This window comes from Geotrypetes seraphini, chromosome 4, assembly GCF_902459505.1.
Source record: "Geotrypetes seraphini chromosome 4, aGeoSer1.1, whole genome shotgun sequence".
Classification (NCBI taxonomy): domain Eukaryota; kingdom Metazoa; phylum Chordata; class Amphibia; order Gymnophiona; family Dermophiidae; genus Geotrypetes; species Geotrypetes seraphini.
Genome location: NC_047087.1, coordinates 99,094,972 through 99,118,567, shown reverse-complemented (window position 1 = coordinate 99,118,567; position 23,596 = coordinate 99,094,972). Strand labels below are relative to the sequence as shown.

Genomic DNA, 23,596 nt, shown 5'->3' with positions numbered 1-23,596 from the left:
AATGCGATGATATCACACTTAGGAGTGTGATGTCATCATACCACACCCATGAATGCTCGGAGGCCCTCCAGACATAGCCCTGAGCTCTTGTCAGAGCCAGGGCCTTCGAAAACCCAGACAAATTGCTGAGTTTTAAAAATCTAGCCAGACACCCAGATAGTCCTCTAAAAAGAGGACATATCTGGGTAAATCCAGACATCTGGTAATCCTACATATATCAACAATTTTCTTATCCGTATGCTCCTTCCTATCCCCTTCGCTCCTCTAACAGAAATCTACTAACACCCCCCCTCCCCTACTTGTTTCCTTTGAATATCTCCAGAGAAATTGTCTTTAGTTATCTTGGATTTAAACTATGGACTAACCTTATCTTTGGACCTAGTTCTCTGTTAGAGCATTTAAATCACTGCTCAAGAAGCACCTCTTTAATGAGACTTTTGGTTATACTATTCCATAACCACTCTGCCACAACTCCCTTTTTTCTATGCATTTTCAGGTTTTTTTTTTAAATTTTTTGGTATTATTATTAAATGTGTAAGCTACATAGATGTCATTACTGGAAAACTTGTGTACATAAGTTATATGTATAAATAACTAACTAAATATAAATACAGTGACTGGAGACAATGATAATTTTGCATTTTTTCATGAATTATGTCTGTCTAGAAGTGAGCCAATATTACCATAAGCACAATGAGCATTAAAAATTTGCAAAACTACCAGCATCTGCTAAGAAGGGAAGATTAGGTTCTTACCTCAATAATCTTTTATCTAGCAGAAAGGTATATGAGTCTTCACCAGTGGGTTACTCACCTCTAATACCGAGTTATGTAGAAGGCATCATCTATGTAATACTGTGACACTGAATGTTAACCTGTAACCCATTCTGAACTCTCTGGGGAGGACGGGATTATAAATCTAAATAAATAAATATATTTCTTTGGCTCTACCTCCTGCATCACTGTGCTGTGCTGTAGCTCCTCAGTTTGTGCAAAAGCAAATGGAAGAAAAAATAGCTAACATGGTAAAATGAGGGGGGAGGACAAGACATCTTTTAGATGTATTAGTGACAGTGTTCGGTCTCTTTTATTGTAATGGACTCAACACGATTGTGTTTTGGCCCCTAAGGGTCTGCCTCAGGAGTCTAAATATCCTATATAATAAAATCCTAGCCGCGCATGCACACTTACCTGCGTGCTTCCGTGATCTCTGATCTGTGATCAGTAGGTCCGTGGCAAGCAGGAGTGCGGATGCAGCGGCCAGACAACTTGGAGAAACACAGCACAGCCGCCGCCGCAGACTCCCCCCTCCCGCCCTCACTCACCGCCAAAACCACCACTGCCAAAGCCTCCTCCTTCTGGCCGGCTCACCCGAGTTTAAATTAAGAGAAAAGCGCTGCACCGCGCTAACGCTGGCCTCGCCATCGTCTGTCCACTGTGGCCTGCCCTCTCTGACTACTTCCTGTTTCCGCTAAGGTTGGCCGCAGTGGATAGAAGATGCCGAAGCCAGCGGTAGCGCGGTGCAGCGCTTTTCTATTAATTTCAACGTGGCGGCTAGGAAGGGGGCGGAGGAAAATGCTGATGCTGCACAGGGAAGGCCGGGAAATGCTAATGCTGCACAGGAAAGGCCGGGAAATGGTAATGCTGCACAGGTAATGCTGCACAGGAAAGGCCGGGAAATACTGCTGCTTCACAGGCAAGTGTGTGTGTGTGGGAAATGCTGATGCTGCACAGGGAAATGTGTGTGTGGTGGGGAAATGCTGCTTCTGCACAGGGAAGGCCGGGAAATGCTGCTGCTGCACAAGGAAGTGTGTGTGTGTGGGGGGGGAAATGCTGCTTCTGCATAGGGAAGGCAGGAACATGCTGCTGCTGCACAGGGAAGTGTGTGTGGTGAGGAAATGCTGCTTCTGCACAGGGAAGGCCGGGAAATGCTGCTGCTGCACAGGGAAGTGTGTGTGTGTGTGTGGGGGGGGAAATGCTGCTTCTGCATTGGGAAGGCAGGGACATGCTGCTGCTGCACAGGGAAGTGTGTGTGCGTGTGTGTGGGGGGGGGGAAATGCTGCTTCTGCACAGGGAAGGCCGGTAACTGCTGCTGCTGCACAGAGTACTGTGTGTGTGTGGGGGCAGGACCGCGGGAAGGGAAGGGGGTAAGGAAAATGCTACTGCTGCACAGGGAAGTGGTGTGTGGGGAGGGAATGCTGCTGCTGTGGCTGCTGCACAGGGAAGTGGGGGGGATCGAAATGCTGCTGTACAGGGATGTAGGGTGGGGGGAAATGCTGCTGCACAGGGACATGGAGGGGGAGGGAATGCTGCTGTGGCTGCTGCACAGGGAAGCGGGGGGAGGGAAAGAAAGATAAGACAGCTAGCACCCGTTAATGTAACGGGCTAAAATACTAGTAACATATAATAAAGAAATGAAGAATAATATGATGAAAATAAATAATTATATCAGCATCCTCTTTGTGAAAAGGAACAAAGACTAAGACATATAAATAAACCATATACAATATACTGTACATGTGTATGTTCATCAAAAAGTCATGAACTGTATATGGACAGTGCTGAACAATTCAAAATAAACATGGATATATTGCATATAACCCATATTAAACTTAATGAAACTATCAAAACCTTTATTACATCTATAAGCCATTAACACCATTCGAAAGATAAGCATAAATATATAAAACATTATCCATGGACAATGCTAAACCATTCTAAATAAGCATGGATATGATGTATATAGCCCATGTAAACCTTAATCAAAATAATTTATTGAATCAATAATCATAAAAACATTTAAAAATAAACATAAATGTGTCATAAAACATTCAAACATTTCATAACACAATACAGTATAGTAAACACCCGCGAATTCGCAATTTGCAAATCGCAGACTCAGTAATTTGCGGTATTTTCCGACCGCTTCTTCCTAGTACTAAAGTCATGATTACACCAATCAGGAGCTGCTTTGATATGCCTGATAGCGTGCCAAAGCAGCTCCTGATTGGTGTAACCATGACTTTAGTACCAGGAAGAGGCGGTCGGAAATGTGCCCAGCTTCATAAGTACAATTTAAGCACCCCTCCAGCGCCCCAGTTGCCCTCTCCTGTCTTCGATCAGCTGAAAAACTGTATTCGCTTTTTTTGAAATTTGCAGGTGATCCTGGAACGAAACACCTACGAATTTCATGGGAGTACTGTATACAGTTTTGGTTCATGTACATTTACCCTTGGGAGGGGACATTTCTCATGCTCTTTTGGTTCGTGAGCAGCGAGTTATTTATGAATGGCAGATCCTCCAGCCAATGTAGCTAAATCTGGAAGTAGAGTGGTTTCAAGTTTAACCTATTATGACATCAGGGGTTGTCCTGGGATGCAATCATATTGAGACTTGAGTTTAAATGAGAGATTAAAAGGGCAGTGCTGTGGCGGTTGGGCTTTATTCTATCTTCAGTGAACCCCCAATCGGTAGTCCAGCTTCCCATGAGGTATGTAGTGATGAGGTTATTTAATTATATTGATTGACAAATTAAGTTCTAGAGAGAGAGATTAAGAATTATGATGATAGAGTATGGGTGAGTGTTTGGGTGCGTGAATGTGTGCAAACTATGATATTAGTAAATTTTATTTTTTCACCTTTTTATAGTCTATACCCTCCTGATGACACACTATGCGAAACTCAAGTCGAGGGTTTAGGAGTTTGATTCACATTCGGGATTACACAGTAGTTGGTTCATGCTAAGCAGCAGGAAGCTGTATATGAATAGCAGCCTCATCTAAACAGATAAGTTGAATGCTTATTTATAAATGTTATTGATATTTTATGTTGGCACACTAGGGATGTAACGATGCTATGATGGTCCCAGATATCGACCTCTGCTTATGATATTATTATAGTACTGAGGTTTGCGGATCTCAGCACATTACACAAAATATTAAAAAAAATTTTAATGGTGAAAAGTGGTGCACAGTTGTACGGAACACTGGTGTTGAACATATAAAGCCTGTGTGTTGTTTAAGAATATTATCTGAGAAAACTCTGACTGCTTTGCTTTCCACAGTGTTATCCAACGCCTGCAGTGCCAGATGAATGACTCACAGCTCACAACCGGTTGACAGACCACTTCCTCTGAGAGGGCGACCATAGGCCTTGAACTAGATCAAGCCTAACCCCCCCTCAATATTTCACTTTAATGACCCCCCCCAATGTCTCCCATAGACATCAACAGCCTGTACTCAGTTTTGCTATTGTGCCTGTTTCAGCTGAAATGGTAGCTGAGATCTAGAGAAGACTACTGCCTCAGACAAGCATGTAAAAATAATCCAGGTGCTGTTTCTTCAGGCTGTCACTCAGACTCTAAGAGAGTCTGACTGGCAGCCCAAAGAAACAAGTATCTGAATTATTTTTATATGTCTGAGACTCCAGACCCCCATAGCTCCAAACGTGACTCAGGGTTGGGTGAAACACAGCTGGCACCTGACTAAAACCTCAGGACCAACACAGAGTCATACAGCCTGTGCTCAAGCTCCGGGAAAAAAGCAGGAGCAAGCCTTGCTACCAGGGGAACAGTCCCCAAGCCACCAAAAGCATTAATGCAGGGGATCATGAACAGATCGGAAAAGGTTATCATGCCGCTGTACTAGGCCATGGTACTCCCTCACATGGAATACTATGTCCAGCACTGGTCGCCGTACATGAAGAAGGACACAGTACTACTTGAAAGGATCCAGAGAAGAGCGACTAAAATGGTTAAGGGGCTGGAAGAGTTGCCGTACAGTGAGAGATTAGAGAAACTGGGCCTCTTCATCCTTGAAAAGAGGAGACTGAGAGGGGACATGATTGAAACCTTCAAGGTACTGAAGGGAATAGACTTAGCAGATAAGGACAGGTTGTTCACCCTCTCCAAGGTAGGGAAAATGATAGGACACTCTCTAAAATTGAAAGGGGATAGATTCCGTACGAATGAAGGGAAGTTCTTCTTCACCCAGAGAGTTGTAGAAAACTGGAACACTCTTCCGGAGGCTTTTATAGGGGAAAACACCCTCCAGGGATTCAAGACAAAGTTAGACAAGTTCCTGCTGAACCAGAACGTAATTAGGTAAGGCTAGTCTCAGTTAGGGCACTGGTCTTTGACCTAAGGCCAATGCGTAAGCATACTGCTGGGCACGATGGACAACTGGTCTGACCCAGCAGCGGCAATTCATATGTTCTAGAACCTAGCTTCGTGTTTGACAGTGGCCACTGGTATATTAGAAAAAAAAATTTGCCAGCAATGGCAGATCATAACAGTATTAAAAGCCATATTAAACATGAAATATGATTTAGTAAATAGGACCCCTGTGTATCTATTCAATTTTAGCAACTTCTAAGGGGGCTGAAAGACAGGAGGCTTCTTGTTCATTACTAGTTCCTGATATTCACTGAAAAAAAGTAAATGTGCCCATATTACTCGGAGCTAGATATACAAATCAGTTTCTTTCAATTTGCATCCATGGTATAGTGCTTAAGCCAGGGATGGGCAATTTTATTTTTTGGCTTGAGTGCTACAGCAGGAACCATAACTGCTGGAGGGTTGTTGTGGGTCTACAAAAGAACGAGAGGGAGGTCTGAATGCAGCAGAGGTCTTGGGACTCTAGAGCTATTGTAACAGGAAAATTATTTTATCCTGCTTTGGAGTCCTCTATATATTTAATTCTTAACTAAGAATTACTTCCCTCGTATGTAAGCCCTGAAAGTTAATACAAAAAAAGAGGGGGACTGTTACTGTACCTTTCACAATTTTGAGAAGCAGCATCAAGACTCTTGCTGAAATACTACATACTCACAATGAAGTTGTGAGCAAGAGTTCCAGCCTGAACAGCGCCCCTTGCCAGGAGTGGTAAAGGTTGGTGTGCATCATTCCGGTTGTCTACCTGAAATCTGTGCATTGTTAAAAATAGGCGTATCAAAGATAGCCATTCAGAACCCAGATGTCCAACACTGGCAGAACAACTTGGAGTGGATGTCATTGGGTCAGGAGTAATTATAATTTTAGGATGCAGAGCAGGACACAAAAAAGGGAGGGCTGGAGGGGTGGGCTTAGCTCAACTCAAGGGCTAGGTTTGCCTATCTCGGCTTCAGGTTATCTGGTTTTTATTGCTCTTGTTTCCACTGTAAAACTAAAGAAAATCTAAGTAAACCTTCATTCAATGTAGATAACAGCTTTAAGGTAGACAGACAGCAGATAGAACAGGATGCAATGTCAAAACGTCTGCTCACTATTCATCATACCTACACAATGAACGATAATGGCATCCTCATCTTCAGCTCTGGGATGGGTGATATCACCAATAATGTAATTGATTGAGAACTGCTCAGGATCTCTGGAATCAAAATCAGTAGCTGGCACTTCTTCCTTCTCCTCCAATTCTTCTTCGGTCTCACTGTCCTCTGAGGCTATACGTGATGATATGTAACCGCACGACTCCCACCAGATCTGCCTGAAACAAACACAAAGACATGTTTGGGGAACAAAACCACTTCTGCATATGATTATGCTATTGTTTTATTTGTTCTGTTTGTGAAATTTTTTATTGACTTTATGTTCATTTTGTAAACCGCTTCAGATGACTAGAGGGCAATAAAGGAGCATAAAAAATTTAGATAAATACATGGTTTACTGGTGCTTGATATACAGTCATGTGAAAAAATTAGGACACTCCATTAAATATTCAGTTCTTTCTTAAGAAATGTTCCCATTTAAGATATTTGTACATCACCCTAGTTTTAAAGTTTTTTTCCTTTGAGTATTTCGGTATTTTATAAAGACTAACATATTGTGTATGTGCCTTTAATAAAATAGGCTCCAAGAACTAACTCCAGTAGCGTATACATGCCCCTGCTCAAAAGTACATGTGCTTAAAGGCTGTTCTGTGCAGATACATACATGTGTCCCTTGCAATCCTGTCCCAAACACTGCCCTAGGAATATCAACATATGAACCACAAAAAAGTACATGTACTCTTGGTATTTTAACAGTATACTCTAATATAAACCAAGAGCGCTCACCTGCCCTCCTCCCAGACCTGTTGCAGGCCTCCCCTGGGTCTGCTGTAAGCCCTGGTGGTCCAGCAGTGAGATGGGATAGGAAGGATCCCTCCCGCCTCCTGCCCCAGTCAACTTAGACACATTCCACCTCCCAGACTTATAACCCCAGTGGTCCAGCAGTGAACCAGGGCTTACAGAGGGAGGAAAGCTGAGTGCAGAGCCTGGCAGGGCAGGAAGGGAGGTGGCTGGGTGCAGAGTCTGGTAGGGAGGCAGGGGGCTGGGTGCAGGGCCTGGCAGGGCAGGGAGGCAGGCTGGGTGTAGAGCCTGGCAGGGCAGCAGGGAGGGGGCTGGGTGCAGAGCCTGGCAAGGCAGGGCAGAAGGGAAGGGGGCTGGGTGCAAAGCCTGGTAGAGCAGGGAGGGGGGTTGATGTAGAGACTGGCTGGACAGCGGAGGGAAGGGGGCTAGGCGCAGCAGCGGAGGGGGCTGGGTGCAGAGCCTGGCAGGAAAGTGAAGAAGGGGGTGCTGGGTACAGAGCCTGGCATGGCAGGAAGGGAGGAAGGGTGGACTAGATGCAGAGCCTGGCAGGGTAGGGAGGAAGGGAGGGGTGCTGGGGGCAGGGTCAACCTTTTTCCCTCCTTTTTTGGGGAAAAAGGTCACCTTGGTTTATATTTGGATCGGTTTAAATTCAAGTATATATGGTATTTGTATGCATTTAGACACTCAAGCAATTTTATAACACCTATTTTCTGTGTGTACAACATGCCTTATACGCAGAACATATTTCTATGAAATAACACCCTTGAGGCTCACTACTGTTTTAACGGTGACTATCCACTCTAGGACAGCATCCCATGTATCATGACTCCTTGTTCTAGAATTTCCCTTCTGTTGAGAGGCATTCAAATAGATAAAATGAGGAAAATCTCTATCATATCCTTCCCATGTCACCTTTCCTCTATGGCAGTGGCTCCTAGACCTGGTCCTGGACGTATCCCAGCCAGTCAGGTTTTCAGTACATACACAATAAATATTCATGAGAGATATTTGTATGCACTGCTTCCACTGTATGCAAATCTCTCTTATGAATATTCATTGTGGGTATCCTGAAAATCTGACAAGCTGGGGTGCCTCTAGGATCAGGTTTGGGAACTACTGCTTCTAGGGTATACATACAAACTCTCAGCTCATGTCTCAACTTTGCACCATATTGGTAGCCGTTTTCTCTGCTTCCTTATTTGGCCCTTTTTCTAACAAACAGTACACCTACTTTTTTTTCTGTTCTTTCTCCTCCTTCTCCTTTTTCTTTTCTTCCATCAATCGCACTCTCTTGGCTGCTGCCTCTTGCTGCCGCTTCTGCCTTGCTGCCAACTCTTCAGGGCTCAAAACACGTTTCCTTGCAGGTAAATCCAGCTGCCCTGTTAGAGAGAACTGTGTAGACCCCAATGTTTTACACCAGAGTACTTCATTGTTAGGCTCAGAAGCTAGTGATAGCTCCCACTGAACTAAAGTGTGCCTACCTGACTCTAGTTAGGTTTATTGACTTGAAATAGCTGCACAGTGTTGGTAGGAAACAGAATACTGTATTTTTCACTCCTTAAGATGCACTTTTTTCCCCCCAAAAAGTGGGTGGAAATAAGGGTGCGTCTTATGGAGTAAATACCCCACCCCAGTACCTTTTTAAAATTCTGGCGCCCTTCCTCGCTGGACGCGGCTGCCTCCGAGTCCTCTTCTCTTGTAGCAGAGCAGTGCACAAGGCTGCCTGCCTTGTCCCACGGCGCTTCCTGCAAGAACTGATGGCAGCCGTCAGTTCTCGCGGGAAGCGGTGCAGGACCACGCAGGCAGCCTTGTGCACTGCTCTGTTACAAGAGAAGAGGACTCGGAGGCAGCCGCGTCCAACGAGGAAGGGCGCCAGAATTTTAAAAAGGTACTGGGGTGGGGTATTTACTCCATAAGACGCACCCTTATTTCCACCCACTTTTTTGGGGGAAAAAAGTGCATCTTATGGAGTGAAAAATATGGTATTCTGTTTTCTACCAACACTGTGCAGCTATTTCAAGTCAATAAACCTAACTAGAGTCAGGCAAGAGAAGAGGTCTTGGAGGCAGCCATGGCCAGTGAGGGAGGGTGCCAGAATTAAAAAACGTTATGGGGGAGGCTGGGGCCTACCTACCTGCCCTGCCAAATTTTTTTTTTTTTTTTTTTTATAAAATCTTTATTCATTTTTACATCTTACATCAAGTGTATCAATAAATTAACAATCGAAATTAGATACCTCACTTGAATTTCTATCTTATTTAACAATAATACATAAAATCTAACCCCTTCCCTTCCAACCCTACCATAACATATGTAAAATTCTTTATTCATTCTTAAAACATATATAATAAGTGAAATACAAGATGGTCGAAGCACTGATTAAAGATAGCCTAGTCTGACACTTGGATACACACAACCTGATGAGAGCCAGTCAACACGGCTTTAGGAAAGGGAAGTCATGCTTGACAAATTTACTACAATTCTTTGAAACAGTAAACAAACATATTGATAACGGGGAACCAGTGGACATAATATACTTGGATTTCCAGAAAGCATTTGACAAAGTCCCACACGAAAGACTTCTCAGGAAATTACAAAGCCATGGAATAGAGGGAGACATACTAAGGTGGATAGGCAAATGGCTGGAAAACAGAATGCAGAGGGTGGGCTTAAATGGGAAGTTCTCAGACTGGAAAAAAGTGACTAGCGGTGTGCCCCAGGGCTTGGTTCTTGGGCCCATCTTATTTAATATTTTCATCAACGACCTAGAACGTCCAGTGAGGTCATCAAGTTTGCAGACGACACGAAGTTATGTCGGGCAATCGGATCACAAAAGGATTGTGATGAACTACAGAGAGATTTGAGCCAGTTAGAGAAATGGCAGATGAAGTTTAATGTGGAAAAATGCAAGGTAATGCATTTGGGCAGAAAGAACAAGGAGCACGAGTATAGAATGTCAGGTGCAACTCTGGGTAAGAGCGAACAAGAAAAGGACCTGGGGGTACTGATAGATAAGACCCTAAAACCGTCGGCACAATGCGCGACAGCGGCAAAGAAAGCAAATAGAATGTTGGGCATGATAAAGAAGGGAATCACTAGTAGATCAGAGAGGGTCATAATGCCGCTGTATAGAGCAATGGTCAGACCACACTTGGAATACTGTGTCCAACACTGGTCTCCCTACCTAAAGAAGGATATAAAACTGCTGGAGACAGTGCAGAGGCGAGCAACGAAGCTAGTTAAAGGTATGGAAAACTTAAACTATAAAGAACGACTTAAAAAACTGGGACTGTTCTCCCTTGAGAAAAGGAGACTGCGAGGGGATCTGATTGAGACTTTTAAGATAATAAAAGGAATCGACAAAATAGAGAAGGATAAAAAGTTATTTACGATGTCAAATGTGACCAGGACAAGAGGTCATGGACTGAAGCTCAGGGGGGACAAGCCCAGGACAAACACAAGGAAGTTCTGCTTTAAGCAATGAGTGGTGGACACCTGGAACGCCTCTCCCGATAGAGGTTGCTGCGGAACCCACAGTTCTTGATTTTAAGGGCAAGTTAGATGCACATCTCCTCGAAAGATGCATAGAAGGATATGGGTGACTAACCTTTTTTTGTTCGCCAGGTTACACCTGGCTGGGCCTCCGCGTGAGCGGAACGCCGGACTTGATGGACCTAGGGTCTGATCCGGAGATGGCAGTTCTTATGTACAAAGTAAATTATTCATTATGCAATATACTCATCGCCTAAAATTCTCAAGAATTCATACTTATTAATACCCTTCCCCCACCTATCAAAATTTTCCAACCATTTTCCCAACCTTATTTACCTCCCATCCCTATCCCCTCCCTGGATATTACTGCATCTCGATGGCCACGTATTTGGTCTTGGAGGATGAGGTGTACGGCGTCAGCATCTATGAAACAAACTTGGTTCTTTTTGTTACATCGTTCTTTTTGGACCCCAGTTAGGTTGAATAAATTAGATAATTCTAGATCTAATAGATGCTGGCACTGTCACCTTGACCTAGGAACATTAGAACATAAGAACATAAGAACATAAGCATTGCCTCCGCTGGGTCAGACCCGAGGTCCATCGCGCCCAGCAGTCCGCTCACGCGGCGGTCCAACAGGTCCAGGACCTGCATAGTACTCTTCTATCTATACCCTTCTATCCCCTTTTCTAGTAGGAAATTGTCCAATCCTTTCTTAAACCCCAATACCATACTCTGCCCTATTACGTCCTCTGGAAGTGCATTCCAGGTGTCTACCACACGTTGAGTAAAGAAGAACTTCCTAGCATTTGTTTTGAATCTGTCCCCTTTCAACTTCTCTGAATGCCCTTTTGTTCTTTTATTTTTCGAAAGTTTGAAGAATCTGTCCCTCTCTACTCTCTCTATGCCCTTCAAGATCTTGTAAGTCTCTATCATATCCCCTCTAAGTCTCCTCTTCTCCAGGGAAAAGAGTCCCAGTTTCTCCAATCTTTCAGGGTATGAAAGATTTTCCATCCCTTTTATCAGACGTGTCGCCCTCCTCTGAACCCTCTCTAGTAATGCCATGTCTTTCTTAAGGTACGGCGACCAATATTGGACGCAGTACTCCAGATGCGGGCGCACCATCGCCCGATACAACGTCAGAATAACTTTTTTCGTTCTGGTAGTAATACCCTTCTTGATTATACCTAGCATTCTATTCGCTCTCTTAGCGGCCGCTGCGCACTGTGCCGTTGGCTTCATTGTCATGTCTACCATTACCCCCAAGTCCCTTTCTTGGGTACTCTCTTTCACTAACATCCCTCCCATCGTATAGTTGTACCTCGGATTTCTAGTTCCCACATGTAATACTTTGCATTTCTCAACATTGAACTTCATCTGCCATCTCGTCGCCCATTCTCCTAGTTTGTTCAAATCTCTTTGCAATTCTTCGCAGTCCTCTTTAGTCCGAGCTCGACTAAATAGTTTGGTGTCGTCTGCAAATTTTATTATCTCACACTTCGTCCCTGATTCTAGATCATTTATGAATATATTAAATAGCAGCGGCCCGAGCACCGAGCCCTACGGGACCCCACTCGTTACCCTCCTCCAGTCCGAGTACTGGCCCTTCACTCCCATCCTCTGTGTCCTACCCGCCAACCAATTTCTGATCCATCTATGTACGTCTCCTTCCACCCCATGGTTCTTCAGTTTCCGGAGTAGGCGTTCATGGGGCGCCTTGTCAAAGGCTTTTTGGAAATCCAGATATATGATGTCTATGGGGTCTCCTTTGTCCATCCGTTTGTTAATTCCTTCGAAGAAGTGCAATAAGTTCGTTAGGCACGATCTCCCCTTGCAGAAACCATGTTGGCTGGTTATCAGAAGTTCGTTTCTTTCAAAATGTTCATCGATGTTTTCCTTTATCAGTGCTTCCGCCATTTTCCCCGGAACAGAGGTCAGACTCACCGGTCTGTAGTTTGCCGGATCTCCTCTTGATCCCTTTTTAAAGATAGGTGTAACGTTGGCTATCTTCCACTCCTCCGGGATCACGCCCGTTTTCAGGGATAGATTGTAAATTTGCTGCAGTAGTTCCACTATTTCCTCCTTTAGTTCCTTCAGAACCCTTGGATGGATTCCATCTGGACCCGGGGATTTGTCAGTTTTTAATTTCTCAATCTGCCTGCGTACATCTTCAAGGCTCACTTCCATGGATGTTAATTTTTCTGCTTGATCTCCATTGAAGATTTGATCGGGTTCCGGTATGTTGGATGTGTCTTCATTTGTAAATACGGACGAAAAGAACACGTTAAGTCTTTTTGCTACTTCTTTCTCCTCCTTCACCACACCCTTCCTGTCTCCGTCGTCCAGCGGCCCCACCTCCTCCCTAGCCGGCTGCTTCCCTTTAACATATCTAAAGAACGGTTTGAAATTCCGTGCTTCCCTGGCTAGCCTCTCTTCATACTCTCTTTTGGCTTTTCGAACCACACGGTGACATTCCTTTTGATACTTCCTGTGCTCTTTCCAGTTCTCCTCAGTTTTGTCCTTTTTCCATTTCTTGAATGAATTTTTCTTATTTCCTATTGCTTCCTTCACTATTTTAGTTATCAATTATATTAGACCATCTATTGTTTTATTGCCCTAGAATTCTGATATTTTAGAAATCAATTATGGGGAAAATTAATAATATTTTAAATTCTGAGATTCCGTTAACTTATGAAATTATAATTTGCGGTACTATTTTGCATATTAAAGATCCTCTAGATCAGGGGTAGGGAACTCCGGTCCTCGAGAGCCGTATTCCAGTCAGGTTTTCAGGATTTCCCCAATGAATATGCATTGAAAGGAGTGCATGCAAATAGATCTCATGCATATTCATTGGGGAAATCCTGAAAACCCAACTGGAATACGGCACTCGAGGACCAGAGTTCCCTACTCCTGCCCTAGATAAACATAAAAGACATCTCTTTTTAATTATGACAAGTACTGCTATACAAATTATTATACGAAATTGGAAAAACTGGGATCGCCTCAATTTTACATTTTGGTGGGCAAGTTTATGTCTAATATATAAATATGAGAAAATGAATGCTGCTATATTAGGAAATAATGAAAATATTAAATTAGTTTGGGGCCCATTGACGTCCTTTGTAGAATCTCTATAGTTATGGTTTGTCATTAGATAATATGCCCTGCCAAATTAAAAATAGGTATGTGGGGAGAGGCCGTGGCCAGGGCCTACCTACCCTGCCAAATTAAAATGGGTACGGGGGGGCCAGGGCCTGCCTGCCCTGCTGAATTACAAAAAGGTATCGAGGAGGGGGGGAGGCTTGCCTGCCTGCCACTACACCTGCCCTGTGCCCTGTCCCGGCCTACCACTAGACTATCAGAGGGGAGGACAGGGTACAGAGCAGGTCTAGTAGCAGGGTACACTATTTGGTTTAGAATTTTTTTCTTGGATTTTCCTCCTCTACATGTAGGTGCGTCTTATGGTCAGGTGCATTTTATAGAGTGAAAAATATGGTGACTCTTTCAAAGGTAGTACCAGCAGCAAGCCCCTGGATAAAGTGGAAGGGAGGCATAAGTGAAATTTGAATCAGTGGGTTTTGGAAAGACAACAGCTGTTGTCTTCCTAAAACTGTTGTCTTCCCAAAACCCACCGATCCTCTCTCTCTCCATAGGCACAGTTTGGGGTGTGCGTAGGGGGAATGGAGAATCACATAAATTAACCCCAAAAACAAGCAGGCAAATGTCACTTATGCTTCCCTCCCACTTTATCTAGGGGCTTGCTGCTGGTACTGCCTCTGGAAGAGTTATTCTGTTTTCTACCAACACTGTGCAGCTTTATCAAGTTTGAAAACCAACCAGTTGCCTCAGAGGTAGCACCAGCAGGAAGGATCCAGGGAAAGTGAAGGTGAAGAGCAGCTTAACAAATTGGGGAGAAAACTGGCTTGCAGGAGCCAGGGTTCGGGTAGAGATGTGGGTAAGTGGTGGCATAGTAAAGGCAGGAGGCGCCCATGGTGGTGCTGCCCTCCTCTCAATGCCCCATCTCCTTCCGCTCTCCCCCCCAACTCTCACACTCTCCCTTCTCCCCCATCAGTACCTCTTAATCTTCGCCAGTGTGAGTGGCTTTTCTCCATCGTGCTCCTCGTGTCAGCTTTGGATTTTCCTCTGATGTCACTGCCTGGCCCCTTGACCCGGAAGTGATTCAGAGGGGAATCAGGCTGGCATGAGCAACAGGCAGGAGAAGTTGCTTGCGCTAGCAAAGATCTACAGAGGTATGGGGTGGGGGGAGGGTGCAAGCATGGCATGGTGTGGCAGGGCGGAGAGGTTCCAGTGCCCCCACTGACGTGGGGCTTGGGGCAGTCCACCCTCCCCCACTTACTACACCACGGGTAATGGTTAAGACTGACTGAGTTGGAATTGAAGTATTATGTGTATTGGGAGAAAAATGGGAGGTATAGGGACTGGAAGGATAGTTTTTGGGGGGTGAGTGGGGATGAAGTTTAGAGTTCATTAATATTTGATATACATATATTGCCTATTACAAAAATATCTAAGTGGTTTACCTTATAAGAATATACCAACAAGCATACTGGGTCAGACCAATGGTCCACCTAGCCCAGTATCCTTTTTCTAACAGTGGCCAATCCAGGTCACAAGTATCTGGCAGAAACCCAGATAGTAGCAACATTCCACACTCCTGATCCTAGTGCAAGCAGTGGCTTCCCCCATGTCTGTCTCAATAGAAGACTATGGGCCAATCAAAAAGTATATTCGGAGAGAGAAGATTGGGGGCAGGGGGGAAGGGGGTGGAGAGATAACGAGCAAGAATGTGCTTGTGTGTCTAGGGAAACAGATGGATGTCTGAATAGCTGGGCAACGATGCAACAGGATGCCCACTTTTTACTGCTGCTATTTATTATTTCTTTAGCGCTACCAGATGCATGCAGTGCTGTACATTGAATGTGCAAGAGACGGTTCCTGCTTGAAAGAGCTTACAATCTAATTATGACAGACACACAGGCTGGATCAATATATACTGTGCATGAAGGGGGATACAAAGGGATGAAAAGGTAGAGATGAAAAGTTAGAGAGGGTAAGGACTGCAGAGGAAATGAGAAACAGATATAGAGTATTATAAAGTTGGAAGCATTAGGACCTAAACGCTGCTTCGAAAAAGTGGACTTTGAGCCTAGATTTGAATACCACCAGAGATGGAGCCTGGCATACTTATTCAGCCATATGGTACAGCAAGGCAGAAGGGACGGAGTCGGGAGCTGACAGTAGAGGAGAAGGGTACAGATAAGACAGACTTACTCGAAGAACGGAGTTCTCGGGGAAGGGAGAGATAAGCGAGGAGAGATATTGAGGAGTCATAGAGTGAGAACATTTGTAGGTCAGTAAGAGGAGTTTGAACTGTATGAAGAAGCCAACAGGGAGCCAATGAAGTAACTTGAGGATGGGGAGTAACATGAGCATGGAAATGCAGGTGGAAGAATTCTGAACAGACTGAATATGGGAGAGATGGGTTAGTAGGAGGCCCGTGAGAAGCACGTTGCAGTAATCCCACCCCTTTACTAAGGGCACTAGTTGATTTTCTGGGCTGTGGTACTAAATTTTGCTTTCTTTTGCCAAAGCAGCCACAACTTCAAAACAATGGAGATCACTGTTTTACATGTATTAGGCTTCAACTGATGATTTTATTTATTAGGATTTATTTACTGCCTTTTTGAAGAAATTCATTCAAGGTGGTATACAACAAGAACATAGACATATGTAATAAGCGATTACAAATTTTTTTTTTTAAACCATTCCAATAGTACACACTATAGCACAGTATGCTACTTATGTCAACACTACACACATTAAAACATCTTAATAGACAACATCAAGGAAAGCAAAGGTGAACATATAGACAGGAGTTCTCAACTCAGTCCTTGGGACACAATCAGCCAGTCAGATTTTAAGGATACTCACAATAAATCTTCAGGAAATAAATTTGCATGTACAGCCTCCACTGCATGCAAATCTCTCTCATGCATATTCATTGTGGGTAATTCAAAAAACAAACTGGCTTGGTGTGTCCTAAAGACCCCATGACAGACAGAAAAGGGTAACAGTAGTTTAGCTAGAAAATAAACGTAACTAACTTGAGGAAAAATTGCACATGGAATTGGAAAAGATGCATGTGTCATAATCAAGTCTTGAAACCTTTAAGTACAGCTGATGTTAGTAGTCCTTATGTGACTAATAAGTTAGGTGCGTCTTCCATTTATGTTTTTGTCCATCAGTTATTGTTTACTGACTACATTTTAATCACTGCTCAGACAATATTAACATTGGCATTATTAAAGCACTCAGATGCACGAGCAGTTCTTTCACTGCGCTATCCAGGTCAGACACCGAGATAGCTGTGGAGGGGCATTTTCAATAGGATGTCTAAATCCAACTTTGGACATTGCCTGTCCAAAGTCAGAGGCAGAGAGACAGCCATTTTTGAAACTGGCAAAACCGCTAGACGTCCAAAATAAATATTTTTAAAAATCGTCTATTTAGACGTCTTGGCCGACAGGACATCCAACCTTAGGATGCCTTTTATTCACCATTTTCAACCACAGAATTGTCCAAGTGTAAAACGTCCAATTCTACACCATTTGGATGTAGAAGGGGCCAGCATTATAATGGACTGTTCACACAGACATTCCAACAAAGCAGTGGAGCACCTTAGAGGGCACCACTAAGATCTTCACATAAAGGACGCCAGGAATACACCTCATCAGAACTCCCTTATAATGTATGGTGAGCCCTCCCAAAACCTACTATACCCACCTGTCTACTACCCCAATAGCCCTTATGGCTGCAGGTGGCACCTATATGGCAGTATAGGATTTTGGTGGGTTTTGGTGAGCTCACACTTTCTATCAGAAATGTAGTGGTTAGAGTGGCTTATGGGCCTGGGTTCTCCTTTCTATGGCTCAATAACCCACCTATCAGGCTACTTAAGACACCTGTGAGATGCTCTTATAGGCTTTCCCATACCAGGTGCTGCTGTTCTAGAGACAGGTATGTACTGTTTCATTCAGATTTTGGGGGGGTGTAGGAGGGTGTCAGTGATCACTAGGGGAGTGTGTGTGTGTGGGGGGGGTCATTATTTAAATCTCTCAAGTGGTCATCTGGTCAGTTTAGGTACCTTTAAAGGCACTTATACACTTTTAGCCTCGGACGTCTATGTTCCGTCCAGGACATCTTGGGAAATGTTCAATTATCGCCGCAAGACGTCCAAGTCTAAGCACATCCAGAACATGCTTCCAACATGCCCCCCTTTAATCTTGGACGCAGAGCAGGTAGAATGTCTCACAAGGCTGTTTTGAAAATCGGCACTGGGATGTTCTGGCGTCATGCCATTTTATATTTTGTGATTTGGTTAGTTGGGACCTTGCTTTTCCTGCCATCTTTAGCTCAATCTGAATGTATTTTTGAAGGCATTTTGTTCAGGTTTATTCTTTAATAGGAGAAAGCAGTCTATATATTATGTTTTTGGCTGCTTTGCTGGTGGCAATTAATGGTCATAATGCTTTTTTTTAATGTCATAGGATAATGATAAAATTTGCCAATTGAATTCTAACCTTTAGTGACTATGACATTAGTGTTTTAATAGCATCAGCTATTTTATTTGCGAATTATACCCCTATCAAGATTTCAGCAGAAATCAGATCTCTGTAGGTTTATGTGCTGCTTAAGGATTTATGAAGTTTATTTACTTCTTTTCTCTTCTCTCCTTTTTGTAGTTATTTTAATTAATTATAAAGATCTTATGTACTTGTGTTTTTTGAGATTTCTTTTGGTGTTTTATGAGATTTATTTTGTAGGTTGTGGCATACATCTGTGCATTACCACTGATGTATTATTGTGAAGGTCTTGTACTGAACATAGCATAAGAACATAAGAGTTGCCATACTGGGGCAGACCAAAGGTCTATCAAGCCCAGTATCCTGTTTCTAACAGTGGCCAACCCAGGTGACAAAGTATCTGGCAAGATCCCAAGGAGTAAAACAGATTTTATGCTGCTTATTCTAGGAATAAGCAGTGGATTTCCCCTAGTCAGCTCAGTAATGGCTTATGGACTTTTGTTTAAGGATGTTATTCAAACCTTTAAAACCTGCTAAGCTGTTTTCACCACATTCTCAGACAACAAATTCCAGAGTTTAATTATACGTTGAGTGAAGAAATATTTTCTCCGGTTTATTTTAAATCTACTACTTTGTAGCTTCATTGCATGCCCCCTAGTCCTTGTATTTTTGGAAATACAGTGGAATCTTGGTTTATGAGCATAATTAGTTCCAGAAGCATGCTCGTAAACCAAGTTACTCGTATATCAAAGTGAGTTTCTCCCTAGGAATGAATGGAAACTCGCTTTGATTCGTTCTACCTCCTCCTCCCCCCCCCCCCCCGAGGCTACCGGCGCTGATCCATCACCCCCTCCCCCCCGCTCTAACCGGCATCGCAACCCCCCCCCCACGAGAATCGCATCGCACCCCTGTGCTGGAAGCGGCAACCGCCCACCCTCCCTTCCAAACATGCTCCTTACCCCTTCTGCTGCTTGTGCGAGTGAAAGAAAGCTCCTGCCTCTTGCCTGGGCTGGGCCTTGAGCATCTGCGCATGCTCAAGGCCTTCTGGCTCTCGTTCTCTCAATGAGATTTCGGAGAGAACGAAAGCCAGAAGGCCTTGAGCATGCGCAGATGCTTAAGGCCCACCCCAGGGAAGAGGCGGGAGCTTTCTTTCACTCGCACAAGCAGTAGTTGGGGTAAGGAGCATGATTGGGAGGGAGGGCGGGTGGATGCCGCTTTCAGCACGGGGGATGCGATGCAGTTCTCATGGGGGGGGGAGGTTGCAATGCTGGTTCGGGGGGTGCAATGCTGGTTAGAGCGGGGGGAGGTGCTCGTGTATCGGAACATGCTCGGTTTGCGAGACAAAAGTTTACTAAGTGTTTTGCTCGTCTTGCAAAACACTCATAAACCGGGTTACTCTCAAACCGAGGTTCCACTGTAGTGAACAAGTGATTCATATCTACTCTTTTCCACTCCACTCAGTATTTTATAGACAACTACCATATCTCCCCTGAGCCATCTTCTCCAAACGGACGAGCCCTAGTCGCTTTAGCCTTTCCTCATAGGGAAGTCATCCCATCCCTTTTATCATTTCGTCACCTTTCCAATCTGAAGGCCCAGTATAGCTTAAATACTAACAGGTCAGATTTTCATCTTCCTTTTTGAATCATCTATTATTTTCTCTTTTTGGATTATTCTTTATGTTTTAGTTATGTTACATGCAATATATTATACTTTAAGAACATTCATGCTCTGTGTTAATTTCTATGTGGTTTCTGTTATTTATATATAATCTGTAATACAGTAGAAACTGTTATCCGGCACCCACAGGGATTGGTGGATACCGGATAACTGTTTTTCTGGTTAACTGAAACACCTTAACACGCCCCCCCTCCCCCAGTGGTCAAAACAGGCTGCTCACAGCCAGCCCTGGCAGAGCCTTTCCTCTGATGCATCGGAAGTGACGTGTCAGAGGAAAAGCAGCCTGTGCCTCCTGCTGACCACTACGCTTCGAGTAAGGGAGAGAGAGACAGAGCATTCTCTGATTCAACTCTCAGCTCATTTCTGGAAACTCCACCCATTAAGTTATTTTCAGTTCATCTCTGGTAGCTCCACCCACTAATTATTCTCAGTGTTCTCCTGCCTTCTCAGCTTCAACTCTCAGCTCATTTCTGGAAGCTCCTCCCACTAAGGTGACCTTACTTAAAAGCCTCTATTTAAAACCCTGTCTTCTTAGCGGTGAGAAGTTTGAATGCCCTGCCAGCAAGAAGCAAGTTTTCTGTCTAGATTTTAACTTTGGCTTTTTTGTTTTAGTTATTTTCAGTTCATCTCTGGAAGCTCCACACCCCCCCCTAATTACTCTCAGTGTTTTCCTGCCTTCTCAGCTCATTTCTGGAAGCTCCGCCCTCTAAGGTGACCTCACTTAAAAGCCTCTATTTAAAACCCTGTCTTCTTAGCGGCACAAGCCACTGGGCGCCACATAGGAGTGCGTTTCCGAAGTTTCTCTTTTTATTTCTTTTTCTTACCTTTATTGGCCACCTCTCTAATTCTGGATAATTCATCAAATCATCCCGTTGACAATGGCTCTGATCGTCTCTATCCCATATCCCTGTTCTTTGTGGTCAAAGATCAACAACAATTAAAGTAAGGTACTTTCATGTTCCTTGAGTAAGGTCCTCAGTATCAATCTTGACAAAATCTAGGAAAAATCTCAAACTCCCTCTGATCCTCCTAGCCCCAACATGGTTAAAACTTGCTAGTCTTAATATTCATTCTTTTTGCTCTAAGACTCATTTGGTTCATTCATACCTGGAAAAAGAATGCCCTGATATTCTTGCCCTTGTAGAAACTTGGCTATCTCCTGGTGATGAGGCTCTCTTACAGCAGTCATGCCCCCTGATTATAGATTCTTTTGTTGGCACCGTAAACACTGCAGGGGTGGCGGTAGCTTGGCAATCCTACTTTCCTCTAAAATCACTGCGCTGATTCAGGATCAAAGTACCTCTCACTCAGCAGCTCTGGAACATCTCACTTTAAAAATAACTTCTTCAATTACTTCTTATTTACAATCCGCCACCGGTCATACGTTCGTCACTGATGGCCTTGCAGGAACTCATCAGCTTTCATCGCACATCAACTTCACCTTTGCTCATCTTAGGTGGCCTAAATATACACTGTGACACTCAACTTGATCCTTTAACAAATGATTTCTGTACTTTTCTCCATGACTCTTCACTTCTTCAAATTGTAAGAGGTCAAACACATTCTGCCGATCACCTCTTAGATATTGTCCTAATCTCCGAGACCTCTGCTCCTGACTTCTCTATTCCAGTTGTTCAGCCGATTCCTTGGTCAGACCATACACTCCTGGAGTTCACATACACTATTGTTAACTCAGAAATTTTACCTATCTCAGATTCTTCAGTAAGACAAGTTAGGAAACTCAAGAGCTTAACTCCTGAAATATTCTTTATAATAATAATAATAACAGTTTATATACCGCAGTTTATATACCGCAGTTTATATACCGTGAAGTTCTATGCGGTTTACAATGATTAGAAAGATGCTACAAATTGAATGGAACATACATAGTTAGAGATTAGTGGCTAAGTTTACGGGATCAGATTTAGGGGAGAGATTGTGATGGGAGCAATTGTACAGATTCGTTACCTAGGTAATTCAAGAACAGGTATGTTTTTAGGTGTTTCCTAAATTCACCATAGTTATTTGCGTGTATAATTAGTTTTTCCAGGTCTTTGCCGCATAAGGCTGCTTGATACGATAGAAGTTGTTGATGGTGTCTTTTAAATTTACATCCTCTAGCCGATGGGGAAACGAACTTCAGATGTGTACTTCTCTTATGTCTGTTGGTTGAGAAGGAGGTCAGTTATATATTTAGGGGCTAGACCGGATAGTACCTTGAAGCAGAAGCATCCCAGCTTGAACTTCGCACATGCCTCCATTGGCAGCCAGTGCAGGAGTCGATAGGAAGGAGTTATGTGATCGGACTTCTTCAACCCAAAGATCAACCTGACTGCCGCATTTTGTACCAGTTATAGTCTCTGCATGTTCTTCTGGGAGATTGCCAGATGGGCAATGTTACAATAATCGAGATGGCTTAGTATTAGGGATTGTACCAGAATTCTGAATGATGAAGCGTCGAAGTATGTTTTAACGGACCTAAGTTTCCAGAGAGTAAAAAAACCCTTTCTGACTAGAGAGTCCACTTGGTCTTTCATGGTTAGGCCTTGGTCCAGTATTACCCCCAGAACCTTCATTGTAGGTTGAATAGGGTAGCTGAGATTGTTGATGCGTAGTGGTGTTGTAGTGACAGGTGGGTGTGGCGAGGCTATGAAGAATTTAGTTTTTTCTGAATTAAGCTTCAGTCTGAATTCTGTGGTCCATTGTTCCATCAGGTTTAGTGCTTCTGTTGCCATGGGGGTTGTTTCAGAGGGAGAAGTAGTGAACGGGATAATGATTGTAAAGTCATCTGCGTAACTGAATAATTTTATACCCCACTGGGCCAGCTGCACACCTAGTGATGATATGTAGACGTTGAAGAGCAGTGGGGATAATGGAGACCCCTGTGGAACGTCAGATGGGTTTCTCCAGGTTTTAAAGAGGTTGTAATTGAAACGTACTTGATAGGTGCGGGACATAAGGAATCCTTGGAAGCAGTCAAATACCTCTCCTCTGATGACGATTGATTCTAAGCATTGTAGCAATTTCTCATGATCCACCAAGTCAAAGGCCGAGCTCATGTCAAATTGCATGATTAGGGCGTTATGGCCCTTGCTGAATAAGGAGCGTATATAGGGTCGCCGCAATCACTGTCTCGGTGCTAAACAGAGGTCTGAAGCCAGATTGGGTTTCATGTAGTAGAGAGAAGTGGTCGAGGTAGTCCATCAACTGGGTATGTACTAAACCTTCCATTATTTTTACAAAGAATGGAATGGATGCTACCGGTCTATAGTTGGTTACTGATGTTAGGGATTGTTTACGGTTTTTTGGAATTGGGGTGATTATAATGTGACCGTTATTATTTAGGAATTTTCCATTTTTGAAATTATTGGTCAGATAGCTCCACAGTGTTAGTTTAAAGTCTAATGGGGCTGCTTTCATAATGTCAGGGGGACAGGGATCTAGAATGCAGTGTGATTTAGTATACTTGTTATAGAATTTGATGAAGTTATTCCATTCTAGATCCTGAAAAGAGTTCCAAATCATATCCATTGGTATTTCATTTCCGTGTATGTTGGCTATTTGATGTGCATGTATGTTGTTTGTCAGACAGTTGTTCCTTAGGTTTATAATTTTTGAGTCAAAATGCTGTGCTAGATCGTTTGCTGATGGTAGTTTCATATCGTGCATGGATTGATTGTGACGTGTGGTGTCAAATAAATTTGTAACCAAGTTGAACAGTTCTTTAGTGTTGATTCCTTTCGAACTCGTATT

At 43.5% G+C, this 23,596-nt stretch overlaps 1 protein-coding gene across 5 annotated transcripts in view; it reads right to left on the bottom strand.

Moving 5' to 3' along the window:
• CHD1L (chromodomain helicase DNA binding protein 1 like) overlaps window positions 1-23,596 on the bottom strand; it is a 175,917-nt gene that overhangs the window by 48,129 nt on the left and 104,192 nt on the right. For all 5 annotated transcript variants that reach the window (XM_033940408.1, XM_033940411.1, XM_033940410.1 and 2 more), the window contains 2 exons: window positions 8,296-8,456; window positions 6,273-6,481 (listed from right to left, as the gene is read on the bottom strand). In XM_033940408.1, the coding sequence (XP_033796299.1) occupies window positions 6,273-6,481; window positions 8,296-8,456 (370 nt within the window). The remainder of the gene's footprint in view (window positions 1-6,272; window positions 6,482-8,295; window positions 8,457-23,596) is intronic.